Source organism: Erinaceus europaeus, chromosome 9 (assembly GCF_950295315.1).
Source record: "Erinaceus europaeus chromosome 9, mEriEur2.1, whole genome shotgun sequence".
Taxonomy (NCBI): Eukaryota; Metazoa; Chordata; class Mammalia; order Eulipotyphla; family Erinaceidae; genus Erinaceus; species Erinaceus europaeus.
Genome location: NC_080170.1, coordinates 19,657,135 through 19,673,884, shown reverse-complemented (window position 1 = coordinate 19,673,884; position 16,750 = coordinate 19,657,135). Strand labels below are relative to the sequence as shown.

The 16,750-nt window shown below is 41.6% G+C and overlaps 1 protein-coding gene across 1 annotated transcript in view; it reads right to left on the bottom strand.

Moving 5' to 3' along the window:
* LOC107522883 (butyrophilin subfamily 1 member A1-like) overlaps positions 1-16,750 on the bottom strand; it is a 41,753-nt gene that overhangs the window by 20,337 nt on the left and 4,666 nt on the right. The window contains exons 2-5 of the mRNA XM_016191225.1: positions 15,787-16,134; positions 9,265-9,414; positions 4,824-4,844; positions 1,647-1,667 (exon numbers count right to left, since the gene is read on the bottom strand). Coding sequence (XP_016046711.1) covers positions 1,647-1,667; positions 4,824-4,844; positions 9,265-9,414; positions 15,787-16,134 — 540 coding nt within the window. The remainder of the gene's footprint in view (positions 1-1,646; positions 1,668-4,823; positions 4,845-9,264; positions 9,415-15,786; positions 16,135-16,750) is intronic.

Sequence of the window (16,750 nt, the reverse complement as noted above, 5' to 3'; positions counted from 1 at the left end):
GGTGGAGCTCTTGGACACTCCCTTTACACTGCTGGACTTCTCTAGGACTGACTGTAGCAGTCCATGGACTTCGTAGCCAACTGTCTTGGGACTCTGCAATGCCAGATCACCCCTCTTGCTCCTCTGCCTATCAGGCAGTGCCCCAGTCTACCCATCAGGCAGCACCCCCTCTCAGGCCACCAGGCCTTCTCTCAGCCTCATTTTGGCCCTTGCTACTCTTACTTATCACTCGCTCCCTGTCTTATTCCAGTTCTTTTAAAAATGCCTGCATGATATCATTCAGTTTTCTGCCCAAAACATTTCTGTTCACCCCTACATTGCTGTTCACCTGACAGAAATGGAGTCTTTTACAGACATTGACCCATTTAACTATGGCCATTAGATAAAAAGAAAGAGATAGATGTCAGGATATTGTGAGGATGAGGTTGAGCTTAGCAGGGGTCAACCTGAGAAGTTCGTCTACCCTGTCAGTCTCTCTCTCTACAGAGAGGTTGAGAAAGGATGGGCAGGAGTAACCAAAGTTTTGCTCTGTCTTATCAGACTCCTTGCCTCAAAAAGCACCCCACATTCCTGATACTATAGCCATTAGATAAAAAGAAAGGGGTAGATGTCAGGATAATGTGGGGAGCTGTACATTCCTTAAAACATTAAGCCAGCTTCCCCTGCTACACCCTGCATTCCTGATACTATGGAATATCTACATAATTAGTGTTTTACCTGAAAGATTCCCACCCATTCCATTCCTTTGATCTATCTTCTTTCTACCATTAAGATCTTCCCTACCTGCAGGGGATTATTAATCCTACCAGTTAAAATACTCACAGCAGTTGCTAAGTGAGTTCTTACCTTTCCAGCTCCCTTTGCCTTTCTCCACCCCTTTACTAACCATTTCTGTTTTCAACTTGCCACTTCTGGGTCTGACCTTTAAAAGCCTTACCTTTGTGATTAATAAATATATTGCATTGCCTCACCGTCATGAGTATATTCCTGCCTCATCTCTCTCAGGTCACTGAGTGAGTAGCAGCCCAGGCTGGCTCAGGTTGAGTTCTCTCCAACCCAGAGAATACATGCCCGGGAAGAGGCACTCTCATACTAGCCCGGCACTAGCTTATTCTTACTCTTACTCTTACTCTTACTCTTACTCTTACTCTTACTCTTACTCTTATTCTTATTCCACAGGACAGACAGGAAGAAATTGAGAGAGGCGGGGAGATACAGAGAGAAGGACAAAAAAATACTTGCAGAACTGTTTCGATGCTCTTGAGTGGGTCCCTTGCTGGTGGGGAGTAGGGGAATGGCACGGGCTCCAACCCATGTCACTGTACTTGATAATATGTGGCTTAACTGTGTGTGCCAGCACGCAGCCCGCCAATGTTTCATTCAGATACAAGGACAGAGAGAGCAAGAGGAGTGCCAGAGATAGAGGTGGAAACCCCACAGAGCACAGAAGATTCCTCACTTGCCACAGCATAACCTCTGTGCTGCCTGGGCTCAGAACTTAGTCTATAAGAGCAGTACAGGAAGCTTACCTGGAGAGCTGTCTCTCTGGTCCTGAATATCATTTTATGCAAATTGCTAATATATTTAATGCATTAACATACTATTAAATAAAATTGTGCATTTACGTAGGAAGAGGCATGACTCACCATTTGCATCCACCAATAGTCCTGTAAAAAAGAAAAATAATAAAGATAAATCTGCAATTATCAACATATGAGGAGAGAATTTTTATTCTCTTTTCAATTCTTTTATTTTTTTATTTATCTTTTCTTTCTTTCTTTTTTTTTCTTTCTTTTTTTATTCCAAGCTTATTGCCAGGATTTGGTGCTTGCACTATGAAGCCACTGCCCCTGGAGGCTATTTTCCCTTTTGTTGCCATTGTTGCTTTTTGTTACTGTTATTATTATGTCATTGTTGGATAGGACAGAGAGAAATTGATAGAAGAGAGGAATACAGAAAGGAGGAGAAAGACAGACACCTGAAGACCTGCTTAACCACTTGTGAAGTGACTCCTCCTGCAGGTGGTAAACCTGGGGCTTGAACAAAGATCCTTGAGTCAGTCCTTCCTCTTTGCACCATGTGTGCATAACCAGCTGTGCTAACACCTGGCACCCCAAGAGGGTATTTTCAAAGTGGTCTTGGTCAACTCATTCAAGCTTCACTAGATCAGGCTTACCCAAGGAGGTAACCCTGATCCAAGGAACATGAGGAGGTGGGCTTGAGACTAGAGGAAGTAGGATCTGTCTTTCTAGATTCAACTGGATGCTCTAAGAGATGCCAAGTAAACTCCAATAGCTGGAGTGTCATCACTTCAAGGACAGAGTCAGCCTACAGACCCTTCTGCTAATTGTCTGAAGCTCATGGGGGATGATCCAAGAGGATACATTCCAGTTCTCCACAGGGACTCAGCACTGAGACTCAGGAGCAGGGTCTGTGTGACTCTAGTTAGGCCTGGAATGTAGAGTCTCTGGAACCATGTAAGGAGCATTCACGGCCCAGACATAGAGATCCAGGACATTGTTAAAGTACATGCTTTTGTTGAACTCTTTATTGAGAGATGAGTCTAATGTAAAATCAATGCTAATTAATACCCTGGGGATTGACATGTAGCATCTGACAAGGTTATGAGGGGAAGCCTGGTGGTGGGACACAGAGAACATTCAGATTTTCCCTGAACTGGTGAGGGCTCACCAGGCTCCCAAGGATTCACAAAAGTAAATCAGGAAATAGTAAAAGAGATTCTGAGACTGGAGATAAATATGTGGAAAGACACAGTGGGAAACTACTAGAAAACCGCTTCTCAATAAACACTGTTGAACATTAAGGACCAAATATATGGACAGTTATTGAAGTACATATATTTCATAGGGGAAAAAGTGTACACATAATGCAGGTAAAGCAAATTCTAGAAAAACTAAATTTGTTTGCTGATTTCTATCTCAAAGAAATATTTAGAAAGCGTGTAGGAATATCCAAGTATTCTAAATCGATTAAAAATTAAAACACAAGTTTATATGACAATTTTCACTAATTTTATGAAGAATTTTTTTCAACACATCAGTGACACAAAACGAAACTTCTCAACCAATCTATCTCTCAGAATACTACAATTTGTAACATTTCAGTTTTATGTTAAATAAAACTGATGTGTAGCATAGTCAAGGATTCAAAATATGAGGGATCCCGGTTTGTTAGAAGGATCCTCCAGCCTTCAGTGAGGTGGACAAAGTCCTCCAAGTGTATTTTACACAGGTTTATCTTCCCATTCTGAATGAGGGTAATAGATTAAAAATATCAGTGATGCTACGAGCAAGAAATGAGTGGAGCCCGAGACTGGGAGCAGGTTATGTCCCACATTTCAATGCAGCAGCACCAGGTGCCTTTCCTGGTGTCCTGATGGCTCTTAGTTGGGCATTTAGCTCTGTGATTGTCCATTTCCTCTTCTTTCAGAATAGAGTTCTCTTTGCAAGCTGGAGAAGTTTTAGGGTAATGATTCAACAAAATTCAGAGAAGCTATCAGACAATAGGACAAGAGAGGAAAACAGAAACAGCAGGATCCCAAGTCCAGTTATATTGACATGCAGATATTTTCATTACTAAAGCTCTGTGTTAAATTGCCCATTTAATATTCTAGTGTTGTTTTTTTCTTGACCATAGGAGGGGGCTGAATGACTTTGAGTGTTTTTTTTTCTATCATCCTTAACTATATGGATCTTCATTGTCCATGAAGCAGTGACATGAAATATATAATGAGTGGGTGCCTGTTGTGGGGCCAAGACCAATCAATCTCCCCTGAACTAGGGAGAATTCTGCATACTTTCCAGGGGCAACATACATTTTTCGGAAAAAAAAAAAAAACAGGGAATGAAAAGCATGAAATTCAATGAACAAGAGAGGTCAGCCCACGGGTGTCGGTTGCAAGCCCAGTGCCAAAGACAACAAAAAGAAAAGGAAAAGTGATTTTTTTCTTTTTAAATTTTTAAAATTTTAAATTGTTATTAAATTTCCCTTTTGTTGCCTTTTTATTGTTGTTGTAGTGATCAATATATATGTATGTATTTTTAACCAGAGAACTGCTTAGCTCTGATTCATGGTTCTGTGCCTGTGTGGGGGGTAGGACATGGGGGTGAGGGGGAACTTTTCCTTTGGTCATTGGAGCCTCAGACAGTCTATTTGCATAACCATTATTCTATCTACCCCTGTTCCTGATCTTTTATTTTTAATGTGTGAAAATATACATTCTAGCTTATTCCTCTCATTCTTATTCTTATTCTTATTCTTATTCTTATTCTTATTCTTATTCTTATTCTTATTCTTATTCTTATTCTTATTCTTATTCTTATTCTTATTCCATAGGACAGAAAGAAATTGGGAGAGGAGGGGAGATACAGAGAGAAGGAAAAAAAGATACTTGCAGACCTGGTTCGATGCTCAGGAAGTGGGTCCCTTGCTGGTGGGGAGTAGGGGGGATGGTGCGAGCTCCACCCATATCCCTTCACTTGGTAATATGTGAGCTTAACCATGTGCACCAGCACTGAGTGCACCAATGTTTTATTCAGATACGAGGACAGAGAGAGAAAAAAGATTGTGACAGATGGAGGTGGAAACCCCACAGAGCACAGAAGCTTCCTCACTTGCGACAGCATCACCCCTGTGCTGCCTGGGTTCATACCTGAGGCCCTCACAGAAGTGCAGGAAGCTTACCTGGAGAGCTGTCTTTCTGGTCCTGAATATCATTTTTATGCAAATTGCTAATATGTTTCATGCATTAAACATACTATTCAATAAAATTGTGTATATAAGTAGAGAAAGGTATGACTCACCATTTTCTTCTGCTAAAAGTCCTGTAAAAAACAAACAAACAAAAAAGATAAATCTGTAATTATCAACATATTAGTAGGATTTTTTCTTTTCTTTTTGTTTCCTTACTTTTTTTTTCCTTTTCTTTTTTTTTTTTCCTCTTTTCTTTTTGCCTCCTGGGTTATTGCTGGTGCTCGGTGCTTGCACTATGAAGCCACTGCCCCTGGAGGCTATTTTTCCCTTTTGTTGCCCTTGCTGCTTTTTGTTACTGTTATTATTATGTCTTTGTTGGATAGGACAGAAATTGAGAGAGGAGGGGAATACAGAGAAGAGGAGAAACACAGACACCTACAGACCTGCTTCACTACTTGTGAAGCAACTCCCCCTGCAGGTGGTGAACCTGGGCCTCGAACAAGGATCTTTGAGTCAGTCCATCCGCTTTGCACCATAACCAGCTGCGCTAACACCTGGTCCCCCAGGAGGGTATTTTCAAAGTGGTCAACTTATTCAAGCTTCACTAGATCAGGCTTACCCAAGGAGGTAACCCTGATCCAAGGAACATGAGGAGGTGGGCTTGAGACTAGAGGAAGTAGGATCTGTCTTTCTAGATTCAACTGGATGCTCTAAGAGATGCCAAGTAAACTCCAATAGCTGGAGTGTCATCACTTCAAGGACAGAGTCAGCCTACAGACCCTTCTGCTAATTGTCTGAAGCTCATGGGGGATGATCCAAGAGGATACATTCCAGTTCTCCACAGGGACTCAGCACTGAGACTCAGGAGCAGGGTCTGTGTGACTCTAGTTAGGCCTGGAATGTAGAGTCTCTGGAACCATGTAAGGAGCATTCACGGCCCAGACATAGAGATCCAGGACATTGTTAAAGTACATGCTTTTGTTGAACTCTTTATTGAGAGATGAGTCTAATGTAAAATCAATGCTAATTAATACCCTGGGGATTGACATGTAGCATCTGACAAGGTTATGAGGGGAAGCCTGGTGGTGGGACACAGAGAACATTCAGATTTTCCCTGAACTGGTGAGGGCTCACCAGGCTCCCAAGGATTCACAAAAGCAAATCAGGAAATAGTAAAAGAGATTCTGAGACTGGAGATAAATATGTGGAAAGATACAGTGGGAAACTACTAGAAAACCACTTCTCAATAAACACTGTTGAGCATTAAGATCCAACATATGGACAGTTATTGAAGTACATATATTTCGTGGGGGGGAAAAGTCTACAGATAATGCAGCTAAAGCCCATGCTAGAAAGGCTATATTTGTTTGCAGATTTCTATCTCAAAGAAATATGTAGGAAGCGTGTAGGAATATCCAAGTATTCTAAATTGATTAAAAATTAAAACACAAGTTTATATGAAAATTTTCACTAATTTTACAAGGAATGTTTTAAACATACCAGTGGCAGAAAACATAATTTCACAACCAATTTATCACTCAAAATACTACAATTTGTAACATTTCAGCTTTATGTTAAATATTTATATATGCAAATCAAGACTAGCCTTTAACTGAGAATAATTAGTATAATTTAGTTATCAGGTACTATTTGTGCTTCCAAATAAGAATAAATACTGCTCATGATTCTCTTTATTCAAATCCCCAATTAAAAACAGATAAACAGGGCTGATTCATGGAGCAGTTTTTTGAGCACAAATGTTACAAGGTACAAGGATCTGGGTTCAAGCCCCTGGCCATCCATCTGCAGGGGGAAAACTCCCTAAGTGGTGAATCAGTGCTGTGGATATCTCTCTATATCTCTCTCCCTCTATCTTCTCCTTCTTTTCAAATTCTGTCTGTCTATCAAATAAATAAAGATAACTATTAAAAAAAGTGAGAGATGGGGAGTCAGGCAGTAGCGCAGTGGGTTAAGCGTCAGTGGCGCGAAGAAGGACTGTAGTAAAGATCCTGGTTCAAGCCCCCGGCTTCCTTCCTGCAGGGGAGTCGCTTTACAAGAGGTGAAGCAGGTCTGCAGGTGTCTTTCTCTTCCCCTATATTTCCCTTCTCTCTCAATTTATTTCTGTCATATTCAACAACAATGTCAGAAATAACAACAACAGTAAAACAACAAGGACAATAAAAGGAAATAAATAAATAAAAATTAAAAAAGAGAGTTAAGTAATGAACACTAAACCATTCTCCACAACATATCTGAGAGAATTTACTAAGAAGTAATTGGTAAAAACCTCTCAAGCTATCACTTTATAAAATAGAAGGAATCAAATAGGTTACAATGAGAGATAAAGAGAGGTAAAAAAGGAGCCAGGTGGTGGAGTCCCTGGTTAAGTAAACACTACAGTGCCCAAAGACCTGGGTTCAAGCCCTTGGTCCCCACCTGTACAGGAAAACTTCACAAGTGGTGAAGCAAGGTTGTAGGTATCTTTATGTCTCTCTCCCTCTCTATCTTCCTGCCTTTCTCAATTATTCTCAGTTTCTATTTAATAATAAAAACTAAACAGATTAAAATCATATTTAAATACAGAGAGAGGGAAAAAGTGCTATAGTTTGTTCTCATTGATTCAACTGGATTGTTGCTCAGAGGAGAGTCATCATTTCAAGGACATCATTTCAAGGACATTTCAAGGAGTCATCATTTCAAGGACAAAACCTATAATTCTAGGGCTCAATGTCTGGAAATCACAATAGAAAGTTCCAGAAATAATGTGAAGCAGGAAAAGACTCAAAAAACAAAAAGGAAACTGTAAACCTATATCCTGATACAAAAATTGTCAAATTGAATCCAATAATATAACAAGAGAATAATTCAACAAGACCAAGTGGGCTTCATCCCTGGGAAACAGGGGTGGTTCAGCACTCACCATACTAATGTAATCCACAAGTCAATCAATGTAATCCATCATATTAACAGAAACAATGATAAAATATAGCACATTCATTATTAGAGTCAGCATAGCAGCCAAGCTTCCCCCCTGGCTTTAGTACCCCCGTGGTTGCTCTGGTGTTCAAACCTGGGCTGGGAACATGGCAAAGCAGATGCCTACTCAGGTGAGCTATCTCAACAACCCCAGGAAGACCACACCACACAGCCTTCCTCAACCTGGGGACCTGGTTTTTCAGCTTCATCAACATGTGGAAATATCTATAAATGCCTGTGCACAGGCCCAACTTTACTGAACAACTGGTCAGTATAAAGTTGGGCAGTTGTAAGCTTGTTACTACAAGCTCTCCAGGTGCTTCTGATTATGACAATAAAGATCACTTGGGTCTTTGTAACTTTTTTTTTTGCCTGCTGCATTTTTGCTGGGGTTTTGTGCCTGTATTGTGAATCCACTGCTCTTGGGGGCCTATTTATTTTTTCCCATTTTATTTGACATAACAGAGAAATTGAGAGGGGAGGAGAAAATAGAGAAGGAAGAGAAAGATAGACACCTGCTGACCTGTTTCACCATTTGTGAAGCGACTCCCTTGTAGGCGGGGACCTGGGGACTCAAACCAGGAACCTTTCACAGGACCTTGTGCTTCATATTATGTGTTTTCAACCTGCTGCAATATAGCCTGGCCCCTGGTTTTTAACTTCTTCACTGTGCAGAATGCTATAGAGTGTCTGTGCAGACTTCTCACACTGACCGAACACAGATATTCCTCAGGGCATTTCTAGAACTGTGCACATGTGCAAGGAATGGGAAGCTACTAGCTCCCATTCAATTCCCATTGTATTTCTATAAAACAAAGATGCATAGTTCTGTGAGAACATACAAAGTCCCTGCAGTCTTTTCTACTGGATCCATGTGTGTGAAGCATGAAATATAGGTCCTTATCCTTGAATTTTAAAAGTGACATTTTCCATTAGTCCCCAATAAAGAAATTTAAAAAAAACCTATAAAAATGAGATTCCAAGATCTAATGCAACTCACCATATTCTGTTGGGAGTGAAACTGAAATAAAGAAAAAAATTAATTATTAGGACTTCAGGCTCTGATTGACTTGCTGTTCATCTTACCAGAGTTGCTCTATTGATGCTGTGAGATACACACACTTCCCCTGAGACCCCTTTCTGATGTGAGGTGGGTTCTGAAATGAACCTTTAAAATTTTTTATTATATTTATTTATTTATTGGATAGAGACAGTCAGAAATCAAGAGGGAAGGGGAGATAGAGAGGGAATGACACAGAGAGACACCTGAAGCCCTGCTTCAACTTGCAGAGCTTTCCCCCTACAACTGGGGACCAGGGACTTTAACCCAGGTCTTTAAGCATAGTAACATGTGCACTCAACCAGGAGCACCACCAACAGGCTCCTAGAAATAATACTTCTTTCTAATATACATCCGATTGTAGAGACAACCCAGCAAAGCAGGGATGTTATGGAGAAGAAGGTAAACTTAAAAGTTAGACTTCAAAACAATAGTTTGGAGTGAAATATTTCAGCATTCAGTGCACCCATCAAAGATGAGCTGAGAAGCACATTTACAGTGAAAGCTACCTTTACCATGTGGACAAGTACTGATATCAATTTCGTACATACCTAGAATTCTTCTAGTTTGTGCAAAGAGAACACCAAAGGTTGTGATAATAGCCAGGAGACACAGGGTCACAGCAAATCCCACAATCCAGGGCCAGAGCCTGGGGAACATGGTATCTGAAACACAGGAATTATCATCCTTGAGACTGAGCTTGACATCAGTGTCCTGGCTTCCCTGAACAAACCCCAAGGGTTTTCTCCTGGGAGGCATGTGAGCAGGACAGAGATTCTAAGACTCAGACTCCCTCCCTACAATTCACAGAAACACAGGAATCCTGGAGAGGCTAGTGCTCCCCTATACTTAGAAAGGGAAAGAGATAAAGACAATTTACAATGACTTTGTTTCAATGAATCCCAAACTTAACAATAATGCATCAGATGTCAATGTATTCTCCATGAAGAGTGTCAAAACTTGATAAATGGACACTGGTAACTATACTTCTCTTATAATACATAAAATACTGCAAATGTTATTAGGAGTCTTATTATATCAGACTCTCCTCCCTCCTTTTTCAACTTCATCAATCAGACTTTGTTAATGTCCATTCTACTCAGTTACCTTCCACACAGCAGTATGTGGGCCTGACAAGCAAGCAATAGGCAGGACAGGCTAAGTGAGACTCAGTGAGGTTCTGGGAGATGCAGGACAGTTAGCAAAACGTGCTAGAAAATCTAGGTCAGGAAGGTAAGTAGTTGCCAGAGGGCACAGAGGTGGTTGGTCAAACTGACCAAATTGTTCAAATAGACTATTTCCCCAGGCAGCAGGAGTAAAAGTAGTTTAGAAATAACTTAAACAGATTACTCAAAATACTTAACCATCCTATGAAACTTTGTACAGCTATGCAAGCATTACCAAAAAATCAAGTATTGACATATTCTTTCAGTCTCAAAAAATGTAAAACAGACAAAAGATGAATTTTCCACAAGCTCTCCAATAACAACTACAGTGGGTGGGGTAGATTATCCTCTAGGCCCTTCACGCTCAGGTTTTGGATGCTGTCCCGTCCTTGATCAGCAGAGATCTCTCAGGATTTGTTGGTATGCTTCTAAAACCCCCTTCTGTTTCATTAGTTTAATCCCCCCTGCTTAACACTATTCTATTTACATAACCACTTCATTCTATTTACATAACCTCTATTAACAACCACCACCCTCCCTCCAGGGCATTGGTGGTTCAGTGATAGAATTCTTGCCTGCTCCGCCCCCTCTCCTTGTCACACCCTGATTTTCACCAGTCACTTTTCTCTCCACCCTCTCTATGTCACATCCTGTTTCCACCCTATTTGGCAAGTACATATAAAGACAGCATTGTGAGTTTTACGGTACTTTACTTTAGTTTGGCTTAGCTTGGTATAGATTGCGCTGCATCCTGCATGAATAAAGAGATACTGCATACAACCCATCCATGAGTCCCGGGTCATTCTGTCTCCTGTCAATGAAGCTAAGCCCGACATATGGTGCCAGAACAGGGACTGACATAAGCCCTGAAACAGGGACTGGCACCAACGTGGGACCTAACCAGCCCATCGCCCAGATAAGTAAACTTGGCTACCCATCTGCCATGGGTTGCCTTTCTACTTATGAAGAGGTTTGCCAAAGCCTCTACTATTTCATCATGAGACAGTTACTCTGTCTCTGGAACATTTTGCTCTGGGCCACACTTTGGTTCCCTGACTGGGAACTTTGGTTTCTTATGACCGGGATCATAGAACTTGGGAGATGCACGGAGATTTCTCCTTGGACTTTCTGGATTCCCTCGCCCATGTTTCCCAAGGAGAAGGACTGCATTTTGCTCTGGGCCACAATTTGGTTGTTTATGACCGTGATGGTAGACCTTGGGATATGCATGGGGATTTCCACTGGGACTTTATGGACTTATTCTCACATGTTTCCCACTGAGAAGGACTACTATAATTTGAGGAGTGTTCTCCAGTACCCTGGCAGTCCCCAAGAATGGAGACACGTGATTAGTTCTACTCTCCTGATTGGATTCTTTCTTCGATGAGAAGACACTTTTAAAAATGGGTGCCTGAAACAATCCAGCAAGAATAGTCAGAAGCACCCTAAACGGAATTTCGAGGAGCTTTTTGGACTAGGACGCCCTCCAGGGACTCATGATGCTACATGGTGAGATCTGTTTCATAAGAAAGTGATTTGAATGACTGAATTTTTGTATGACATTGACTTAAAAAAATGCTGGACTCAGCCATGATTTCTAGAGACATCCAGAAACAATCCAAAAAATTGTTTTTTCCCTCCTTTGATTTCTTTTTTACGTCTTGGCAGAAATCTGAAATGTTTAATCCTGAAACTGTATGAGTTATGGGTGGGGCAGATAGCGCAATGATTATGTTAATTATTCTCATGCCTGAGGCCTCTATTGTGGTCCTTCTGTTTACCTTTCCACATTTTATTGAGTTTAAACTATTTAAACAACCTTAAAATCATACTAGAGAGGACTTCGAATTATAATGGAGTTATCAATTATAGTAAACTTCTAATCTGCTACAAGTTTTGTTTGACAAGTAAGTGAATTTCAGCTGTCAAGTCTTTGCATGAAAAAGCATCTACTCAAATGGAATTCCTGGAAATCCATTTGGATCCTGTTCTCTGACATCGCCCACAAGATGGAATGACTACAACACACCCCCGGAAACCAATGAGGTGACCTGGCACGACCTGAAGAAACAGATTCACAGACTCCAAAGATCACTCTCTACAGAAAAACAGAATTCTGGTGGCCGACATTCCCCATCCAGACATACATGCAGCGTTTCATCCCTTCGCATTTTCTTCTGTGGTCAGCTACTTTGGACTGACACCTCCATTGGACTTACTGGTGTTTCTCAAAGACTAACTTCAGCCAATTGCCATGAGACTTTACAGACCATGTCACCTCGCCTGCAGGCTCTGTTTCCAGAGGCAAAAAACTCCCTCTTCTTATTAGGCTATGCCCACAGAGGCATGAAGTGCTCCCAGAGGCAAGAAATGCCCTTTTGCCTGCTAGGCCTTGCCCTTTGAGGCAAAAAACGTTCCCCTTGGCATCACATTGGTTATTGCTGCTCGCCTATTTTGTTTTCCATGTCTTATGCCAGTTCTTTTGAAAACGCCCGTATGATATAGGTTTCTGTTCACCCCACAATCCTGATACTATGGCTATTAGTTAAAAAGAAAGGGGAAATTGTTGGTATGCTTCTAAAACCCCCTTCTGTTTCATTAGTTTAATCCCCCCTGCTTAACACTATTCTATTTACATAACCACTTCATTCTATTTACATAACCTCTTTTAACAAGCACCACCCTCCCTCCAGGGCATTGGTGGTTCAGTGATAGAATTCTTGCCTGCTCTGCCCCCTCTCCTTGTCATACCCTGATTTTCACCAGTCACTTTTCTCTCCACCCTCTCTATGTCACATCCTGTTTCCACCCTACTTGGCAAGTACATATAAAGACAGCATTGTGAGTTTTACAGTACTTTAGTTTAGCTTAGCTTGGTATAGATTGTGCTGCGTCCTGCATGAATAAAGAGATACTGCATACAACCCAGCCATGAGTCCCGGGTCGTCTGTCTCCCATCAATGAAGCTCAGCCCGACAAGTATTCTCACACTGGAGGGCACTGACCTGCCACAGAAACGTGTGCTTCCTTCTCCTCTCTGAGGACTGGGTTCCTTATGGCACAGGACACATCTCTTGACCTGGTGTCTACAGTGACAGATGTTTGCACATGAAACAGGCCATCTCCTGCAGCTGTCTTGGTCTCAGAGGCTGGTGTCAAACGCTGACCTTGCAGGTCCCTCCATTGCACCTCAGGCTCTGGGTACCAGCCCCTGGATGTGCAGGTCAGCTTCACCTCCCCAGTGCCTCCAGGCTCAATGTGAATCTGAGGAGCTGTGCCTGAGGCTTTGAAAATAGAGGGGGGTTTAAAATTCAGTGGTTCATATGTTTATTGTCATTTATTTTTGATTTTCAAATTGTGCTTCCTAATTAACCTCTATGGATCTAAATTCTCCTGTTTATAAAAGTGAAAATTAAAAAAAAACACTGACCACAATGGTTGGGAACCCAGACTTTTGGTGGTGGGTATGGTGTGGAACTACATATGTACTGCCATCTTACATTCTTTTAACTATCAATACAAATTTTAAAAAATGACAAAACAGAAACAAAGAAACAGACACAAAAACACTGATCACCATGTGTGGGAACACAGAACTTTGATGTGGATTTAAACCCCTACTGTCTTTAATCTTTTAGATAACTATTAAATCATGTATTAAAAATAAGAGGAAATCAGAAAAATGTTTCTGCCTTAAAAGATCATCACTCACAGATGTGATGACTACTATTGTTCACTCTTTCATATGTTGTGACAGAAGCAAAAAGAGAAGAAGTGCACTAAACCTTCCCCCAGCACCTTGGGAGCTGGGCTCAACTCAGGATCAGCACATGGAGAAGATACACTGTGAGGTGTGTTACCCCACTACCCTTACTGGAGATTATTATTATGGGTAGCACAACACTCTGAAAATCCATGTGCATTCTGGGGAGCTAAGGGAGAAGAGTTGTCACTGGTTTCTGTGTTAAGTTATTCATTGTTGCGTAAATACCCATTTCCCCTTTATTTGACGCTTTCCAGTACGGCCTCCCTGGCAGGCTGGGCATGTTCTCACCATCATGTGGCTCAGATGGTGAGAACACAGCCACAGGAAGCTAAGGGGTCCCTGACATATTGGTCTGGTCAGTGGACAAACTGAGTTTTACATTGTCACTAACATCAATTCAATAGAGGTGGAGCCTGAGGCTAGTCATCACCTTGCTGGCTGGTGTAGTTTCTAAGGAGACAGTGTTAACAGTGGGCCTGCCTGTCAGGTAAAGACTTTGTGCTCCAACCTGCTCTGCACTGAGGAGGTGTTGCTGGAAATGATGGGAAATGGTGGGAATGCTGTGTGTCTCCTAGAGTATTTCCTAAAAGAAAGAGGGACATCATTCCTTCCTCTTTCTCTATTGTTAAGGGCTGGAGGTCTGGGTCAGTGAGTCATCTGTGAAAATGAATTAAGGGGGCAGGCTGTGGTGTACCTGGTTGAGCACACACACCACAGTGAGAGAGGTCCCAGGTTCAAGTCTCTAAGGTCAAGTTCCTCCATTCACCACTCACAGAGGAGAAGTTTCATATATTGTCATGGTGAATGTCTAGACCCGAAAGATGGCAAAGTGACTAGTGAGGGCTCCTCTAGCCCATCATGTCTATCCATCCTTTTATCATGCAAGTGCTCTCAACGGGAACATTCCAGACTGTCACTGAGTAGGAGTTTGGAGTTTACTTGCCATAATGGTCAGGGACTCCTGCAGGATTCTTGCCATCTTTGTGAGGTCAATGCTATTAAACTCTCTTAGAAAGAATGTGGTGATTTCTCTTAAGCTCTATTTTAAGAGGGGTGACTTATATTGCCAAGATTTCAAAACAATGTTTATCATGTTTTTAGAGAAAAGGATGATTCAAGCCCAGTGTCTGTTTGGAACTACAACTTGAGAGGTCCTCATCCAGGTGCACCTGGCTGAACATACAAGGTACAGAGTTTAAACCCCCAACCCCCAACTACATGGACTGGAAGCAGTGCATCAAGTGGCTCTTTTTATTTCTTCTTCTCTGTAATCCCTTCCTTCTTGAGTTCTCTCTATTTTTTATCAAATGATAAATAAAAACTACTAAAAAAACTAAAAACATGTAATTCAGGAGGTTTCACAATGGTTAAGTGAACTCCCAAGTATGAGGTTCAAAGTTCAAGTCCTACCAGAACATGTGCCAGAGAGAAAGAAAGAGGGAGAGATAGAGAAAAAGAGAGGGTGAAGAGAGAGAGAGGGATAGGGGGAGAGAGAGGGTGAGAGAGAGACAGATAGGAGAGAGAAAAAGAAGAAGTAGAAAAAGGAGGAGGAGAAGAAGTAGAAGGAGAGAGGAAATGAAAAGAAGATATTAAAACTTTCCTACCGTTTCCTGATTTCTGGGGCAACCTCAGATTTTATACAGGGATCAGAGTAGACATGGTGGCAGAACAAAGCCAGAATAAACAAGACCGCACCTGACTGGGCAATCAGGTGTCACCTGTGGGCAGGAGGAAGGTGCAGGCACCTGGCCTCACAATGCAGAGACCAGATTCTTCCTGCCTCTATTTAGATCCTTCTGTAATTCAGAAGGTGGACAGATACATTTCTGTTCCTATTCAGAGCAGAATATACTAGAAACTCTCTTCTCTCTTTCCCTTAGGCATCTTTGTTGACAAATAAAGAGATGCACAGATCTCTCCTGCAGCCTGAAGAGTCAGGATAGACAGTTTGGAGAAACACTCTTTAACATTCAGGCCTCTGATGATTATTTCTTTACTGTCCAGTCACCAGTTTAGATTCCAACACTGTAGGTTACTAACTAGGTGTCAAAATATCATTAAAAAATTCTAGAAGTTATTTGAGAGTTTTCATTGCAGAAACTAACCTGTGACCAACACCTTGAATTGTGCTTCATTTTCAAATGTGGAGCTTGCAAATTTACACCAGTACTCTCCATCATCTGAAGGGAGGATGGGATGGATACTCAGGGCCACTTGCCCTGTGGTGATTTTCTGTTTCAGGAACTCTGTCCTCCCTTGGTACTCTGGGCTCTGATCCTTCAGATGATCCAGGTAAGAAGCATAACGATGCACCAGAGCTGGAGGTCTGACTCGGTACCAGGTCACGTCCATGCCCTCAACGTTTGTCTCTGGGCTGAGGTGACAGGGCAGCACAGCTTCTTTCCCGACTGGGGCAATGACAGTTGCTCCTGGGCCTTGCACACTGAATTCACCTAGAGGCAATGAAGGAAATATTGAAACTATTGCCAGGACTGTGTTCTGTGGGGCTTTTCAGAATGTGACTATTAAATTGAAAAATCAATATATTAGGCAACCTTTAAAGGACAGCTTATTTTCCCAGAGTGATTTCTTAAACTTCTTTGTGTCCTGAGAGGGGACTCAGCTGTGGAGCACAGGACCTGAGTGCTTAAGGCCTTGGGAAGAGCCTGACACTGCACAAGCTGAGCCGAGTCCTGCTCTCTCTCTCCCTCTTTCTTTCTCACATTCACTCTAATGAAATAGGAAAATGCATCTTTAAAAATATATTCGACTAACTCCAAATGGATCAAACACCTAGATGTCAGACCAGAAACAATCAAATACTTAGAGGAAAACATTGGTAAAACACTTTCCCACCTACACCTCAAGGACATCTTTGATGAATCAAACCCAATTGCAAGGAAGACTAAAGCAGAAACAAACCAATGTGACTACATCAAATTGAAAAGCTTCTGTACATCCAAAGAAACTATTAAACAAACAGAGAGACCCCTCACAGAATGGGAGAAGATCTTCACATGCCAGACATCAGACAAGAAACTAATCACCAAAATATATAAAGAGCTCAGC